The sequence below is a fragment of the Temnothorax curvispinosus genome, unplaced genomic scaffold (genome assembly GCF_003070985.1).
Source record: "Temnothorax curvispinosus isolate PA1 unplaced genomic scaffold, ASM307098v1 QBEX01015669.1, whole genome shotgun sequence".
Lineage (NCBI taxonomy): Eukaryota > Metazoa > Arthropoda > Insecta > Hymenoptera > Formicidae > Temnothorax > Temnothorax curvispinosus.
The window spans coordinates 68,309-86,333 of record NW_020225449.1 but is presented as its reverse complement, the minus strand read 5'-3'; the positions used below and the strand labels follow the sequence as shown (position 1 = coordinate 86,333).

The window sequence follows — 18,025 nt, the reverse complement described above, 5'->3', positions numbered from 1 at the left end:
AATTCCGAAAAGAGATGCGATCAAGTCCCTCCTTCTTTCGTTATGTTTTTCTTTTCTGATATATTTTATCACGCTATTCCCGATATCCGAGAATAGCTTGTTTGCGAATTTGCAAATTGCGTAACGAATGTATGACAGTAATCGCAACGGATCGATCGAATAGAAAAATATGTCTCGCAGAAGTGTACGAGCAATTAATTCTTTATTAATATAGACTATAGTTGTCATTCCCCAAGTAGCGAAATGACGTCAAATGGCGTCTTAATAACGTCTTAATGACGTCTATGACGTCATCTTTGCTACTTGGGTCATGAAACATCTTTTGGATATTAATGTCGATTATAGTCGATTACTATAGTAAATAATTGTACGAACGAACGCCGTCATAACAAAAGAATTTTTTCATTGCAACTATATAGCTCTTTTATATAGTGAGTACATGACGAAAGTATCTATCTAAAGAGGAAAAAAAGCAAGAAGAAAAAAGAATGCACGGACTGAAATAAAAAAAAAGAGAACAGAAACGACATGACGATAAAAATCTTTATCTGAGGAAAGAAAGAGGCAGAAATAAGAAAAAGCGAACAGAAACAATAACGAAACATAGCTATCTAAAGAGGGATAGAAGCAGAAAGAAAAGAAGAACGCACAAATTAAAATTAAAAAAGGAGAACAGGAACCATGACTATAGAAGTCTCTATCCGAGGAAAGAAAGAGGCGAAAATAAAAAATAGATAATAGAAACAATAACAGAATACATCTAACTAAAGACGGAAAGAGGTAGAAAGAAAGAAAAAAGAATGGACAGATTAAAATAAAGAAAAAAGAATAGAGACAATAACGAAACATGTCTATATAAAGAGAGAAAGAGGCAGAAAGAGAAAAAGAATGGATTTTGAAATTAAATAAAAAACAGGATATAACGAAAGATATGAGATACACAATTATTGTGTCTGACGATAGCTTCGTTCAAGTCCAAAACTCGTGAACGAAGAGAGTTGAAAATTACATCGTTCCGATAACGCGACTTCTGATAAGGCGATACGACGGGCACGGGGGCGACCAGGACACACAATAAGACGAGCTACTATTCTCTCGGAGTTCAGAATAGTCGCCAACGAGGTTCAGTATAACACTATGACATGTGGATCGACGGTGTGTACGAACTGCGGCACTTGATGCATAGTCGAGAAAGACTGACAACGGAGTAATACGATGTAGCAGAATTATGCTCTCCGCCAAAGTGAAAGTACCTTCTTACTAGTAATACTTTTTAGTCCAGATCGCTTTCGGCGATGATGACTCTCTAATGCAGGAAAGTTTCGCATAATTCTTCATGCGAGAACTTTCATAAACGTAGTCAATTAGGATTAAACAAATTCCTCATTTTTATATTCAATCTTATATGCTCAACATCAATCAATATAAAGATCACTTAGGTTGATTTTGAATTTGTTAGAATGACTTTTTTTATAACAGTCAATTGTCTATAAAATTTACTTGTGGTTATTGTTAATTGTTCACAGAGTCCTATATGAATATATAAAGAATTTGATGTCAATTTTTACGTTTCTTTTTTTGTGACTTTCTCTGGCGTTCAATATTATAATAGTTATAACTTAATACGTTTTTCTATATAGGTAGCCTATATCTGAAAAAGGCGCACTTCGTATTACATTTAAATATCGAAGATGATGTATCACATATCAGGTGTACGATTTAAAAGAAAAAAGCCACAAAGAATCTTCAAAAAAGCAGGCGAGTATGTAACATCGACTTCTCTTATCACTGACCCACGCGTTGTCGCGCAATTAATTTTAGTGTTCAGTTTGACAGTTTCTTAATCTGTTATTTGTATCATGATATCATGAACCAGTGGCAACGTGATACTTAGGCGAAAGGAAGTTGATCGACCGTAAGAAAATTCCAATGTAACGTTGGAGAAAGTCAACTAACGATACGCTTGCATGCACTGTGCTTTTTCGAAGCAAATATAAATTTCTGTTGACTCAATGTAAAAATGAGATCTACTCAAACGTGTTTAGCCTACGCCCGCAAAGCACGAGATTACAAGAATGCAGTCGAAGCTTTTTAATCGTACTATCTCTCTTCTCAATCCGCTGATGCTGTGAGATGCAAGATGCCTCTTCTTATCGCCACATGACCGCGTTCGAACTATATTACCTCCTGTTTTCGTTGAGCGTACCGTCGACACCTAATAGATAATGATACAAAAGAAGTTTTAAAAGGCATCTCTTCTCGCTGAGAAACGACGACGTGATGTTGAAAAATAACGACGCCTGCAGTTGTATTGCTTTTATTATTATTCCTTACGCATACCTGCATCGCACTTAATTGTTTCGCCTCCCTAGAAATGAACTATCAAATATTCAGATTTACAATCGCAGTGTTGAGCAGTTTGCTTTATAAGATCAGCTCTACAAAAACGCAAAAGATATTTGGTGTACAACCTATTATTATATAGCGGTCGTACGCCGGATTGTCCCGGCTTGTTCTCTCCCTCGCGTGCCGCTCGTTACAATCGCGCGTCGCCGATACCGTGGACAGTACAATTAATTAACTTAAATGCGGCTTTTTATTTCAGATCTAACACGATTTCTTTTCTCTTGGTTTCCCTTGCAAAAAAGGTATACTTTTTTGTCGTTTTGTGTGTCAGCTTCGACTTCAGGATTGCTGTTAGCAATAATCCCCAAGGAACCTAACAACGAAATATACATATATATGTATATGTATATTTATATATAATATACATATATTATATAATTATATTATATAATATACATATAAGTAATATAAACAATAAAATGTGATTCTCATATTGATATCTATCGTGATCGTCCGCTACGTTAATGCTTGCAATTCTGTCTCGCTTTCCTTTCTCTTGCGAATAAAACATCATTACCGCCGCTTCTACCACAAGAGATCTATCGTTAGCATATTTTCCACTTGTTATTCGGCACAGACCTTTTGTAAAGTGATCAATCCCTTTTCCCCTTGTTCACCTAAAAAGGATAGCGCTAAAGAAAAAAAATGCAGTCAGGAACATACGCGGTTATAATGTAACGATACTGCGAACACCAACTTTTAGGCATACAAAGATACTATTTCAGCTGTGTTCGTGGGAGATATCTCTTCTGTGATTAGATCTTCGATGATGCTCTTTATAGCTCGATTTGAAATTTATTATGACAGACACGCATTATGATACGCACGCACACACACACTTTCACTCTTTCTCTCTCTCTCTCTCTCTCTCTCTCGCATTTACCTTGATAACTCATTTAACAAGCATGCCGATAAATTATTCCGAATAGATTGTAGTAAATAATAAACGTAAATATAGGTACGTAATTTGGAATAGCTTTAGATATACGATATTGAGATTACGATTATACGCCACCGAACGATCGAACAGCCTGTACAGCCACATTTAGTTTTGTTTTTACAAAATACTTTGCGCGTGTGCCACGCTCTCGCTTAACTTATGCACCCAGTCTTCTTCAAGAACCATTACGTATTGTGTAGGTTTCTCTCGGTTGAATTATTAATCGATCAGATAGCGCAAAGCTTTCGTCATCGCTTTCGACGAATTGCCGCGCAAATCCGTCGAAACCTTAGCATATAATTCACGTTTATATATATGTATCGGTATACTATTCGGTATACTACCGTACTGCAAACTTTGCTCTCGTATGCCCTCGAAACGATTCTCTTGGAGTCTGTAATTCGATAATTTTAAATATTCAAAATAGTTCAATTAACGTCTAAGCTTACGAACTTGACGAATCTCATTAAAACCTTAAGACGACCACAGTAAACAGTTCCTCAACTTAAAAAGAAATTTATTAAATAATCCACGTAGAAAGCTCAGCATCCTCCTTGACATTTACAATTATGCTATTTCAAATGTTCGAGAGCCGGCGTGGTGTTTAAATACATGCTGTTGGCTAAGTTGAGTTGATCACAGTAAAGTGTGGAAAACGATAAATAAGGATCCGCAAACGACAGATCTTGCACAAGACGCAGGTTACCTTGCTGAGAGTGACTCACCTACTTTTGCCGTGTTACAAATTAGAAATATAAAATAGAGAAATAAATCATTAATTTATAATCAAATAGATGGCTATAATTTCTTAATTGAATCGTTATTCCTACATCATTCCTTAAAAGTGGGCCGACAGTTTTGCTCATTCTACTCTAAAATTAAAAAAAGGGGGGAAAAAAGCCGCGAATATCTTATTACAAGTGTTTGCATCTTGTCGAGAATTTTTTTTCGTCTAATTTAAGTCACTCGTTTCGCCGATCTCTTATTTTATACTTTTATACTTGTAAAATTTCACAGTTTTAACATAAAACATATAATAGAAAATAACACAAAAATTACACTCAAACGCAAAGAAAATTATTCCAGGATGTTTGAAAGGCAATTTAGAGAAATTGTATTATGCACTTTCTTCTCCATTTTTTTTATGACGTGACGTAAAATAAAAGAGCATCATAATTCTATATGCTTTGTTTATAAACACAAAAAAATTTGAAAGAACCTTGTGATGTGCATTTCGAATTCAATTAAATAAACTTGTTAAATATTAAAATTTGAATAAAACCTTTAAAATCTTTAATGCAAATTAAAAATTATGCACTGTTCCTGTTTTTAATGGCAAAAATCTACATTTCAAACATCTTGCAGATACGGCATAAGACAAACGATTTCTTTCTCGATGCCGATGAGCGTTAAATATAACATCATGTAGAATATAATACGGCACCTCTTAGGACATAACGATTACATACAACTTCTATATGATAGGGTAAGAGAACCGGAATTTTTTAAGTCTCAGTTTCCTAATAAAATTAAAAAAAAAGAAAGAAATAGTTTATTAGAGATAATTATCAGACAATAATATTAGATACAATATACGTGCATTTCGTAATCAAATCGTTTTCGAAGTCTAGGCGAAAATCCATACTGAGTGACGCCAAAATAAGCTATCGAGCCATTACGTAAAATCTTTACAAATTCGAATTGAGGAACTATATCATCGCTCTTCATGATGCATAAAATAGCACTGCACATTTCACGATAGTTTTTTTACTCCATCGTATACCAAGCATTGATTTACCTTCCAATGTCGCTCTTGCAGTATTAAAATCGCGTACGTAATCTGGCTGAAGAAACGAATACATTGAACGCATTTTTCCAACCTTCAATATGTCAGACGACGCTCTCTTACTATACAGAATCGTATAAATTATTATGAGTGGCTGCCTAATTTAATTTCTTTCTTCGTGTGGTGGAAATTTAATTGTAAATCTTAATGGCCTTTTCGAGGTAGTTGATACGAGAGCGCTTTGGCGCTTTGTTGACGTGTTCCAGGCCAAGCCAAGGCCTGTGTGGTGATGTGCCTGCGTTTAAAAGTGGATAAACTAGAAAATTTATTCTTCACTAGCATTGGGTCGGCAGTACACTATATATCGAATATAGTAGTCATGCGATTCTACGCTCGCTTTACGTTATACATTCGAAAAGGAAAGATAAATGGGTGTTTTTTTTTCTACTTACTCTGACTGGTATATCTGGGAAGGAAATCCTCAATTTTGATACAAGATTCCGGCGAGTCGATAATGAACTGTGGCTTCCCCATTGTCACCACCGCGAACTTAAACTTCAAAGTTTTTTTATGAATTCTCATAAAAGATCAAAAAAGATTAACTAAGGATGCCTACCTTTTCAAATTCTTTCTCCTGGACCCCTAATTTCTTTAACAACCTGTCCTTCATTTTGGGAAAAGGTTCGCCCTACAAACACGACAATTATTGATATCTCGTGTGTTACATTACGCGTGGATTTAAATTCGAAACATCACTCACGTGCTTGATCTTGAAGAAGAAGGGTATACCAAACGTTGAGAAAACCTCTTTGTGAAAATGCGCAACAGGAACTAGCATTTCGCCCTCTGCTAGATTTACTTCGTCAACCGGTATTTCTTCTATCCTATACAACTTGGTGCCTGATGTGTTTAAGTGATCTAATGGTGTATCGTCCACGGGGCCGGGTGACAGCTTGTTGCAAGTCATTTCTAATATCCTCAGTTTCCCCGATCCGTTTTCCGATAATTCTACCTGCTTCTTAGCCTCCTCGAGTAAATTAGCAACAGTGCCGTTTTTATTTGGGTAAAGAATCATCTCCTTCTCCTCCTTAAGCGACGGCCCTACCCATATGCACTTGAACTGTTTCTTGTTTTCTAGCTCGTTCACCCTAATACTGAGCTGCTGATAAAATAATTTCTTTACTTTCGTTTTGCAGTACGCAACCAATTCTTTGAGCGTGCCGTCAAATGTACACTTTAAAGGATGGCCGGGAGAATCTTTGTAACTGCAAACAGAATCTCGGAATATAACCCTTTCTCTCAAAGCACTTTAAAATAACTTTTAATGTAACATTATTAGTACAAAGAAGCAGGAATATCAATTCTTACTTTTGACACTTAAAGAATTGTAAAAGATACGGATCTGTGCCGACTCGTTGCGCTACAGCCTTTGCCATTTGATCATATGTCATTCTTAACGAAAGTTCCATTGTAAAACCTGGGTCGTTCGGAATCAGTTTATCACAAAACGTTACTTCTACCCTATAGAATAGATCTCTGAAATGCAAATTGCGTTAAATTAGCAAACGTATTGCAATATTATAGATATTCAAAGATAGGATTCTCAAGATACATTAGCAAAAAGAGATGAAAGTGTTAGAGCGTTTACTTGTTACTTACTTAAAATATTCTCGACACGTTGGAAGTTCGTACATTTCATTGTCTCCTTCCTTTTGAAATACGATGATGTCACCGTCCATTAATTCCTCCAGAACTTTTTCCAAAGGCTCCGATAGGTTGTCTATTTTCTCGACTAAATTTGGTTTAATTTCCTCATATAAAGCGAGTTCTGTGTCAGGTGGAAATCCGGCACGTTCATTTAAAATTGGTATAAGCTCCTCTGTAAAATTCATTATATTTATATGTATTAGATTTTTTAAATTACACTCAATAATAATATATTCTCTCTAGTATATCAATATTTAAATACATACATATATTATTAAAATTTCAACTTACGGACTTTAGCTACAACAGGCATATAGTGATGACCGCAGTAATGAATCTTCTTATTTTTGGGATCGTAGAGTTTAAAAAAGAGTAAAACATCAGTGTCCTTGTCGAAAGGCGGTAACGCTGTCATGTCAGAGTCTGGAGGTACAAGTTCAACAAATACGTTCCACGGATTGTGATTTTCCGCGCAGTCGATGATGGGCTTTTGAAGATCAGCATCCGGCTCGATTAACGTAGGTCTACAGGTTTGATTTGAACGTGTACTGAAGGGCCAAATGCGAATCTGTTCTATAGGATATTTCTGTAGAATAAATTTGATAATATTAAACACTTTAATTATCTCCGTACCATTTTTCTAAAACATTGGAAATAAGAGCCGTTTTCAAAATTAATTTTTCAATATCATTTGCCATATTATTTCGCAAAAAAATAAAACGTTTTCTCTATTATTTCCCGTTTTTACACATCAAACAGGAAATACTAACGTCGTAATCTTTTCAAGTTTTATTACCTACCGTGATGGAAATATAGTCTAATAATATAGCCCATAATAGCACAAAAAAACGATATAATGGTATTAGATATTACATCAGTATCGATTTACTTTGTAAATAAATTCTGATGTACATGTATAAGCAGAAAATTATAATTTAAGTAATATAACGACGTTTCGGAAGAAATACCGAACGCACAATTTGTCAAACTCACTTACCAGACTATCACTCAGCAGCTCGAGAAACTCGTGCACAGTGGCCTGCTTACGTACGCGAAATACACGATATAAAGCGTGCTCTGGATCGTAGAGATCATTTCCTTGGTGACCGTCAAAGCTATCCTCGAGAAGGACATTGACGGTCATGTACAAGTATGCTTCCGTTCTCTCCTTTCTTCTTATTTGTTCCAGCCTCTTCTCCTCTTGCAGCCTCTCCACCAGCTAGACCAACAAAATTAAAATTATCCACGTGTGTACTCATTTCGTTCTCATTAATCATTTTTCCTCGACTCTTTTCAATTTATGTGATTTTGAACTCTCTTTTTCCTTTTAGAAAAAGATCATTTCTCTCATTATCATGCTTTTGAGATTCGAGAACAGATCGTATTCGAAACATCAAAAGAATGACGGTACATTTTCCATTTTTGTAATTTTAATTTTGTTCATCTGCCGCTATATCGACTACCAAGTCAAACAATTACACAATGAAAATTATTTGGCGGTGAGTGATGGTTCCCAGTTATCTCTTCCTGGCTAATAAATACAAGCACACAGTAAATATATAAGTATTAGTAATTAAAGGTAATAACTTGATAACACAAATATATATAGTGTACAAATACGACGATATGTAAATTCTATAATAATCTTACTTTAATTATATAATGTGTGTTGCCATTTCAAGAATACCCAAAAAGGTAATCGTCCGAGTACAGAAATAATAAATAAATCTTGGCGAAACAACAAAGTACCTTAACCATTGTGTACATGCATATATAAAATATACATCTATTAAAATCCTATGTAACCACCACCCATGCCAAATAATTATAACAATGTAATGTGTAACTATAGTAGTGTGGAGATGCTTTGTAACTTGGATTTATGTCTATTACTTGAATCGTATAAGATAGATAAGAATAGCGGTAAAAATAAATAAAATTAACGCGATTTCCGCCTGTGAAATTTTCTAGTATTCAACAATTTATTCGTTATCCTTTTTTTCTTTATTTTTATATATAAAATAGTGATATAGCATTTAAAGGTATTTCTCACGATTAAAGCTATTATAAAGTATTTACTCTATCGATGATATTTTAGCGTTCTTTCATCTCTTTTTCTCTCTCTCTCTCTCTCCCTCTCTCTCTCCCTAATTATTTATATGTAACAACAAATAAATAGATAGTATCTGTCAATGATCATAATTACTATTAACATGGAGAGAATTTTATGAATCAACGACTTGCTTAAGTGATTGCATTCTCTGTTGAAACACGAAGTTCTTACTTTACTCATTATTGTATCGACTTTAAATATTAGTTGATGAAAACTGCGAGGGTGAGTAATATAAATCACATTATGTCTCACTCACTAAACAATCCAGTTAAATAGCAAACACGCTAAAGAAGACATTTCAAGGAAGCTGATGTTTCTGACACAAGTACTACTTATCGATTATCTCTTCTCTTTCTCGTATGTATTGCAAGAGCTAACAGAACCTTCTTAGCTCGAATCGATACTTAGTATATTCTCACTAATAACTGTTGTTTTTCCCTAATTCTCTTACACAATTATTCACACATATCCAATCTTTTCTTGAGATATGTTTGTTCATTTTTCATTCACGATTTCGATATACTACAATACAATGATTAAATTTGTTATATAGTATTATACAATGTTTGTTACAATAAACATTCCCAAAATAATCCTAAGGCTCATCACGATATTAGTCTGACGATCAGACTTAAAGTTTATCCAATCCTGGATAAAATATTTCCGATAAAAGTGACAAAAATGCAACACGCACATTAATCATGGATCTTTCTCTTTAATTCCTTGCGTTATTGATATAAAATTATGAATAAGACAATAAATAAAAAAAATCACATGATTCTCATATATGCCTCGAGCGCCCGTACCGAAAAAATCCTCTGTCAAAAAAATGTCTTTGTCAATATATAAAACAAATCTCTATATAACATGATTATATAGTTCCATCCATGTACATACAAATATACATGTGATCAGATGTATCATCTTTTGTATCTTTCCCGATGTTAAGCGATTCACCTTTACTTCGAAGCATATTCGATTACACCAAAAAATAAAATCTGATAATGAGCGTCTAAATACTTTGTACCAAAGTATTACACAAGTATTATACTATTCTGAATCCAACATTGTACTTAGAAATGTATATGACTTATATAATGTTAACATTTACCGGTATAGCAGCTTAAAGCTGATATCAATGTAAAATCTCTGTTAAGAAAATTCAAAACAAAGTTAGTAACAACTGCTCGAAAACGAATATTTTCATTAAATAAACTTTCTAATTTGTACACACATATACAATCTCAAAAATTAAACTATCAATGTGTGGTAGCCAAAATATCGCAACGAGGACCGAAAATCGCCTCGACTTTTTTCTCATTATGTATATATAATTACAATGTGTGATGTGCGAACCTGACAATTCTATGCTATGAACAAGCTCGTAGTAGCTCAATATAACATCGAAACTTCGGGAAGAGTTTGATCGAGAAGCAACGTAAGCAATTTACAAATTCCTTACACCTATTTCTCTGTCAGCGTTTATCGGTTAAAAATCATGAATATAGAGATTTGGATTTCGAGGATTTTGAGTGCACGGACGAAGAGTCGCCGTCTCTGTATGAGAGTCTTTAATTGAGTCAGTCGCGTCTTTGTCACGTTCAAGGTCGCTCAACTCCTGGGAAAGTTCTCTTTGAAGGACGTTTCTGACCTCTTGAGGTATATCCTCTTCCTTGACCTCTTGCAAGACGTTTTCCAGCTCTGAATTTCTTATGTAAACCAACATATAAGCGTTAGTGCAATGTTTCACAGCCATAGACATGTCCTCGTCTTGACCACCGTAGTTGTGTTCGATAGCTTCCTGCTTTGTACATCGTGAGACAACATCGTCGTCGAACTTACACCACTGCCACAGAACAGATCAAAACGTTTCAGGAAGATGTTGCAACATAGTAACTTAAAGTTGAATCATAAATTTTTATTGAAATGTACAAAGAAAATACTATATGATTATTCTGCATAATTTAAATTATATTCCTTTTTGAACTCAGTCTTTCTGAACTTTACTATAAGTATGAATACATATAAAAATAAATGGAAAAATATACTGAGGACAAATCAATTTAGTTCGGTTATAATGTAAAGACAGATTTGCGATAATTTATATCCGTAGTAAAGAGATCACATATATCGAGAATGTAAAAGATTTATGAATTAATATATACTTAATTCATACAATATTAACATTAAATATTAACATCAAATCTTTTACTTACCTTGCCATCACCAGCGGGATTAATAAATACAACATAATGTCCTCCATGATTATCGCCACTATGAACCAGAACAGCATGTAATGTGTAATCCGCACTTGTTGCTTCTTTGTTTTGCAAGTATTTGCCGAGACTAATTTTTTCATAAAACTCGAACCTTTAAAAATAAATTTGCACAATTACTTATATGTTAAAAAATAAAATTATATTTTTATCTTTATAGAAATTTATACTTTTTTGCCGTAAATAAAACAATTATATTATGATTATCGTGAAATAAGCAAATTAATAGATTTCAGTTCTTTACCTGTCATTAAATTTGACTGAACAGTCTGTAACTGGGTCATACTGAAAACGCATTAGATGTAGATGTAAAACGGGTGGAAAGGACGAAAAGATGACGCCTTTTTCCGCTTCTTGTAATCCATGCTCTCCCGCATCGTATTTATTATCGCCATCGAGACTTTCCGTACTCACATAATCGCTAAAAGACTCGTAAACTGAAATACAAAAAAATCTATTAGTTCCCTCCTACTCAAATGTCATAGATAAAAACATGACGATGATCAATCTTGATACTTACTGTTCTTCTTGCCTTTTATATTTAACTGTATGTCGTAAAATGTTTCAACTCTTGTGGATTTGTAGTCTATATTTTTACACTTGATAAAAGAGACCATTTTTCCCTCAAACAATTTTGGCACTGTACCTTCCACGCATGTTCCCTTCATTTTGCTCTCCAGCTTATCTAATAGCTAAATTTTCACAAAATTAGTTTATATATACGCATACATATATTAAAAATGCAATAGATAATGCATAACATAATATACACAAGTTTATTAACAAAGTGCATAATATATTTACCACTCGTAGAAATTCCTGCACATCATGCTGCATGAAAGAATCCAGCGTTTCCCAACCAAAACTTTTAGTTAATTTCTTTGTACCGACAGGCTTGTCGGAAAACTGTAACTCATGAAAAACCCTTTGCAAGGCTAGTGCAACACTCTTACTCGAATCATCACTCTCTGTTGGCATTTTATATACTGCCTTTCGTAACTAAAAAAAACGAACAAGGATAAAGTAATAAAGAGTCACATAATTTATCAAAAATGTCTCCCTTCACCAACCTGATTTGTAAAGTAAAGAGTTTGCAGTAAAGAATTCATGTAACATGTAGCACCCTGATTTTTCAAGCCTACATATCCCGTGTGTTTTTTACTGTCCCAACTGACTCCGTGAGGTGCATCAGCTACTACATGAACCTAAATTGGAACAAAAATTACAAGAATTTAATATAAATATGCAATATGAATATCCTATGGAATTAACTGTGCTTTTTAACACACTGACTACTACATAGTTATTCATGTCGCGTCACTCAATTTCAAGAAAAACTCCCACAAAGCAAAACACGTTTTCTTATAAATAAAAAATTGTATAAGAATATTTTAACTTAAAATAATGCTTTAAAGAGAGAGCAATTATTGTTCGTATATATGGCAGTCGATGTGTCAATTAAGTCGAAATTCAGTTTAAGAAAGCGCCTACATCTTGTTAAATCAAAAAACATTTTGTTAGATATTTGTAAATATATTTAAAAATTATATAAACTGCGTAAACGTGTAATCATAATTACAAAATTTCAAAAAAGTGAAATTACATTGATTTAACAATAACTAGAATAATAAACTGATAGAACTAAATAGAATGAGAAATATTTACAAAAAATCACAGTGCTATTAAAAATGTTAGTTACTTAATAAAGGTATGTATTACAAACCTCAAGCGTGATTGAATCATCTTTTATGAAACCTCTATCAGGATCTAAAACATCCTGCCATGTCATAAAATGACTAAAACCCCAGTCATTCTCTTTACTGTAGAAGAGGTGTTGAATTTCTATAAAAATATGATACATTATTGAAAAATGGATCTGTATTACTCTGAAATTAAAATTAAAGACCGGTCAATGTGTAACAAATTAAAGAAGAACGGAATGACATTTACTTCTGCTAAATGGTTCTTGTCCTTCTTTGCAAGAAAGAAGACGCAGCTCAGCAACAGCGTAACAACTCCAAGATGTAGATTCACTCTCCCCGTTACACTGAAGGAAAAATCCAAGAGATCGCTGTGGCTGTCTCTCCTGTGTCTGACTTGATCGTGGCATCACCATTATTTTCCATGGTAAATTGCGAACGTAACACGCAGGGGACAACTGCGAGTCCTTCATCTTAGATATATTCTCAACAGTATATCGAAAAGTAGCCTCCGATCTGGCCTCATCTAATATAGACGAAAGAGGGAATGTAGAATGTATAGATGTGATAAAGATAAAAAATAATAAATACATAAAAATAACTCAAATAGGCAAAAATAAAATTAAGGCTATTTGAAAAGCACAAATTTCTTAAATTTTTCTATAATAACAAGAAGAAAGAAAATATAGGTTATAGATATATCAGTTATATATAAAAATAAAAAAAATATTTGTATTGTAAGATCTTTAAATTATAAAGCAACTTAAACAAAGAACATGGCATATAACAGGGGATCATCATACCTTCCTCCATTTCTTGATCCTGAACTATACATGCTAATTCTGGTTCACCATTTATAGGACGGTTGTCAGTTCCGTCTCCCCCACCATCATTTGGGGTTTCTACAAAAGTTAATGTTTATTTTTTAATAGTCAAATGTATAAAGCTAACAAACATTTAAAAATAGAAAAAAACTTGCATACAAAATAATGAAAATAAGAAGTTATAGTTCGCAATCTGGATTCAATGAACGATAAATGCCTATGCAGTTTTATTAAATAATTTGCAACATAAATATGCCACTTTTATATCTATCGAGTTACACATAAAAAATACAAGTATCACATTTTTGTACAAATAACTGCAATATAATTTAATATTGATGTGGAACAATTGGTTTACCTAAAGTGACAGGGCAATTCTGAAAGATCTTTTGTATAAGAACATGAAAATAACAATTTATGGAATGACACCTCATGTGGAATGTTTCAGTGGCAAATAATAATTACAATATGATTGGGGGGAGGGGGGAGGAATACAAAGAGAAGACAAACGAATTGATCACCAGATGAAGATTATGAAGTTATAGGTTAATATTTGCACTTCGCAGCCGCACTAAGTACATATTTGTCTCACTCTAAATTCAAATATTATATAAAAATGCAAAAATTCGCCCAGGTTATCGCCAATTACTACATATACCGCGGAAAAGACTAATCAAATAGCGACTATTCGCTCGACAGCTGTACGTAGTACAATAATCTTTATCAACGGTGATTACATTTATATATCCACGAAAATTTCTGATAATGAAACTGTGACGTAATGTCTCGTTCTATATTATCTATCTACAATCAGATATGTTCGATTTGCCGGTACATGTAGTTTCTAAGATTCGCTTTTGTGGTATTTCGCATTCTTACGCAAAAGAACGCCACTTTTCAAATAGAATGAAATACGAGGGAAATTCGACAAGTTTCGAGTGTGCGGAACAAAATAATAAATGTAACATATAGCACGATTTGCACAATAACATATTTAATGCGGACGACAGTTTGTCCATAGAGAATAATTTATAAAAGTCGCGCGACCTTTATTGCGATCGTAAAAAAAAGTGTTTATAATTTAGTGCTTATTCATTTTCTCGACTTGTGTATGTAAACATATATATTTTTTGCAATTAACTTTCTAATATTCGACGTCGGTAACGCGATTCTCGTTTTTGCGTATATAAATTCAAGTGGAACAAAAGTCGGACGAATCGCTGGTCGCGCGGATCAACATCCGTGGAAATCAAATCGCGAGTGCCTGGATATCGGTCGCTGACAGGGGCAACGGTAACGCGCGAAATGAATTTGCACTAGATCGTTTCCGTACAATAATCTTACGGATGCGCGCAAGAAGTTTTGTCCTTCTCCAAAAATAAAAACGACTCCGCGAACATACGGTTACCGTCGGCCGGGAAAAAGGAAAGAAAATTCGAAGAAAGTTGGCGAGAAGCGCCGCGACAAAGAGCTCCTCTCACTCCTCCCTCTCCCCCCTTTGAAAGCACTCGCACTTACGTTCGCAGCGAGGCAAGATGCGAGAGAGATATATATATATATATATACAATATGTTATATACATAGCTATGTGTATATATAGCTAAATTTATATATATAGCTAAATAGCTAGAAAAGTAGGATACGAATAAAGAAACAGACAAATAGACGCACAGAGAGATTTCAGAGATAGATCGTGCAATAGATAGCGCACTCACCCTCCTGCGTGTCCATCTCCTCGACCTCGTTAACCTGAACAGGCGCGAGGCTGAGCTGCTTGAGGTTCTCCTGGTCGTTTACGTGGTTCATCGCGAAGCCGATGTTGATGGTCGTCTTGATGGCGCCGGGTACCTCGGTGACGGCCTCCGCCGTCGAGGTTACGTTGTCCGCGTTGATCAGCGCCTGCTGCTGCTGCTGCTGCTCCTGCTGCTGATCGTTGCCCGCTGCTGGCTGCGCGGTCGCAAACGGCACGCGATTCCGGCTAGGAGGTGATGTCGTCGTCGTTTTACCCAACTTCTTGACCTGCACCAATCTGCGACCGTTTCGATCCTGTTGCGAAAGTTGTCGCTGCGGCGCGTGCTGCAACTGCTCCTGCTGCTGTTGCTGCTGTTCCGTTTCCACGATCACCCGGCTACTATCGAAGCCCACGTCGCCACCGGGACTCGACAACGACGTCGCTTTACCGCACTCCGTCGATAGATGTTTGCTCGCAGTTCGCCCAATTTCTGCGGCCATCAAGTGCCCCCACTCGCACGGGGGACGCCCACAGCATATATTCCACCCTCGTGTTATTAAATCGCTGGATACGCGACTCCGCGAGCACACCGTGTTCCTACACGGTTTACACGATTACTCCCCTTGACGCGCGCCTCCCCGTAGTGTCCCGCAAAGCCGTAAAGGTTCCCGTAGCCACGGCTACGATCACGGCTATCTTCGCGACGGTGGCGGACTGGCGGTAGCGAGAGAGACCACGACGGCGACCTCGTCCGTGACGATGTCCGCGGTGGTGGTTGTGTGGTGCTGCTGCGTGCTGCGTGCTGCTGCTGCTGCCCACCGCTGGTGGTGTTGGTGACGTCGGTGATGGTGTTAGTGGTGGCGGCGGCAGCGACGGTCGTCTCGCCTCTCGTTCCGGCGCGGCGCCTCGCGCACCGACCTCCACCTCCGCCTCCGCCTCCCCCCTTCCTCCTCCCGCGCACGGCCGATCCGTGAAAAACTGTTTCCGCTGCGCGCTTTTACCGGCGCTCAGCGACGAGTCGACGACGCGATCACTGACGACTACGTTGACGACGATGCGCGAGGCCGCGAGAACGACGATCGCGTACGACGTTGACAACGTTGCTCCCGTTACTCACTTCGCGTTCTTTCTCACTCTTTCTCGCTCACTCTCTTTCGCTCTTTCTCCCTCTCTCTCTCGCTCTTCCTCTCTCTCTACGTAGCTGCTCGTCGCCGCCACGGATCTCGATCGGGTTCACTGCTGATTCTCGATCGACTCAACCGCGACTTCCGGCTGCGTCTGCGAGCGAACCCACCTGTGTCGACTGTCGTCCACGCAGCGGATTCTCCTACCCTTCCTCCTTATCTTTATCTCTCTCTTTCTCTCTTTCTCTCTCTCTCCAGCGTCCGTGAAGCCGGACGTTACTCGAACAACACGTACGAATGCGCGCGGGCCGATCCCGTACGTCGCGATCGGTCGCTCACGGATCTCTCTCCGTCACGCGAAAATAAACAAAATGGCGGGCGAGTGCGGCGGCTCGGCTGCGCGGTCGCGCACGTACCAGCGCGACTCCACGCGCATACACGTACGTGCTACGTACCACACGCGCATGTGCGCGCTCGTGCGCGAGCGACGTTCTCCGCGAACAAGCCGAATTCGCGTAGACGGTCCACTCGATGCAACGCGGTGGATCGAGCCAAAATGGCCAAAATAATGGGCGCGTTCAGCAGACCAAGCCGCTCAGTAGCAGTCGAACGTGATTGGTTCTTACTTTTAGAACCAACCACTCAACGCAGAGTGTTTATAAGACGAACTCAACAGTTGTGTCTGCTGCTGAACGCGGCCAATTTCGCGCGCTCGAGATAACTTTCAAATTTTCGCCATTTCGTTTCGCGGTTAAACTCTAGTAATTGTAAATAAATTAAAATTTAACTAAAAATTAATTAGGACGCAAATTTAATATAAAATCAATTTTATACATGGTGAAATATTAAAAATTTATTTATATATTTAAATTATATTTTTATAATGAATTAGGATGATACTCTATAAGGGTTACTTTCTCCGACCGAACTCTGACTAATTTTTTTCTCTAATCTAGACTTTCTTCTCATATGTTAGACAATTAAGAAATTGATAATTCTACCCATATTAATGAAATATCGCAAGTATTACTTCAACAGTATTACTACAAATTAATCGGTCGCCCCGAAAATCTACGAAAATTTGTTTCAATTTAGATCGATAACAATTAAATAATAAATCTCGATCGTAAGATTCATTTTCATTGAGAAGGCAAGATACACACGTTGATTGAATTGCATGTATATACGCCTTCATTAATTAAAAGAAAGAGTTTCGACGTGTGGCGCAAACAAGATTATTTCCATGATTTCTTGCTTCAATATGGCAGCAATAAGAAAGCTACATAAGAAACGGAAATTCTTGGGCGATCTCAATGAGAATGTTCTCCCTCGACACAGCCGAGATGCATCCGGCAGGAGAGAAAAACGTTAATGTTTACTCATAAATGCATACATGGATAATCGCCGATTTATTCTC

At 36.6% G+C, this 18,025-nt stretch overlaps 1 protein-coding gene across 2 annotated transcripts; it reads right to left on the bottom strand.

Annotated features, from left to right (window-relative positions):
* Positions 1-2,301: 2,301 nt before the first annotated feature.
* On the bottom strand, positions 2,302-16,982 carry LOC112465956 (ubiquitin carboxyl-terminal hydrolase 7). Of its 2 annotated transcripts, none has more exons than XM_025033783.1 (18): positions 15,468-16,982; positions 13,732-13,830; positions 13,179-13,454; positions 12,952-13,070; positions 12,299-12,433; positions 12,033-12,227; positions 11,749-11,920; positions 11,473-11,665; positions 11,169-11,322; positions 10,604-10,798; positions 7,837-8,058; positions 7,131-7,425; positions 6,792-7,011; positions 6,501-6,668; positions 5,893-6,397; positions 5,749-5,820; positions 5,585-5,687; positions 2,302-5,427 (listed from the first exon to the last, which is right to left on the bottom strand). In XM_025033783.1, the coding sequence occupies exons 1-18, from the start codon at positions 15,982-15,984 to the stop codon at positions 5,324-5,326; spliced, it is 3,744 nt and encodes a 1,247-aa protein (XP_024889551.1). In that variant the 5' UTR covers positions 15,985-16,982; the 3' UTR covers positions 2,302-5,323. The 2 variants fall into 2 exon arrangements, with proteins under 2 accessions (XP_024889551.1, XP_024889553.1); XM_025033785.1 differs by having other exon boundaries at positions 5,585-5,681.
* Positions 16,983-18,025: the final 1,043 nt, after the last annotated feature.

What these genes read in the sequence shown, in the direction of transcription:
- LOC112465956 (XM_025033783.1), bottom strand. Translation starts at nt 15,984, where the DNA reads ATGGCCGCAGAAATTGGGCGAACTGCGAGCAAACATCTATCGACGGAG. An exon ending in TGCAGGAATTTCTACGAGTG is followed by an intron (nt 11,921 to 12,032) that starts GTAAATATATTA and finishes GTGAAAATTTAG; the next exon opens with CTATTAGATAAGCTGGAGAG. An exon ending in ACGTGTCGAGAATATTTTAA is followed by an intron (nt 6,669 to 6,791) that starts GTAAGTAACAAG and finishes TTTGCATTTCAG; the next exon opens with AGATCTATTCTATAGGGTAG.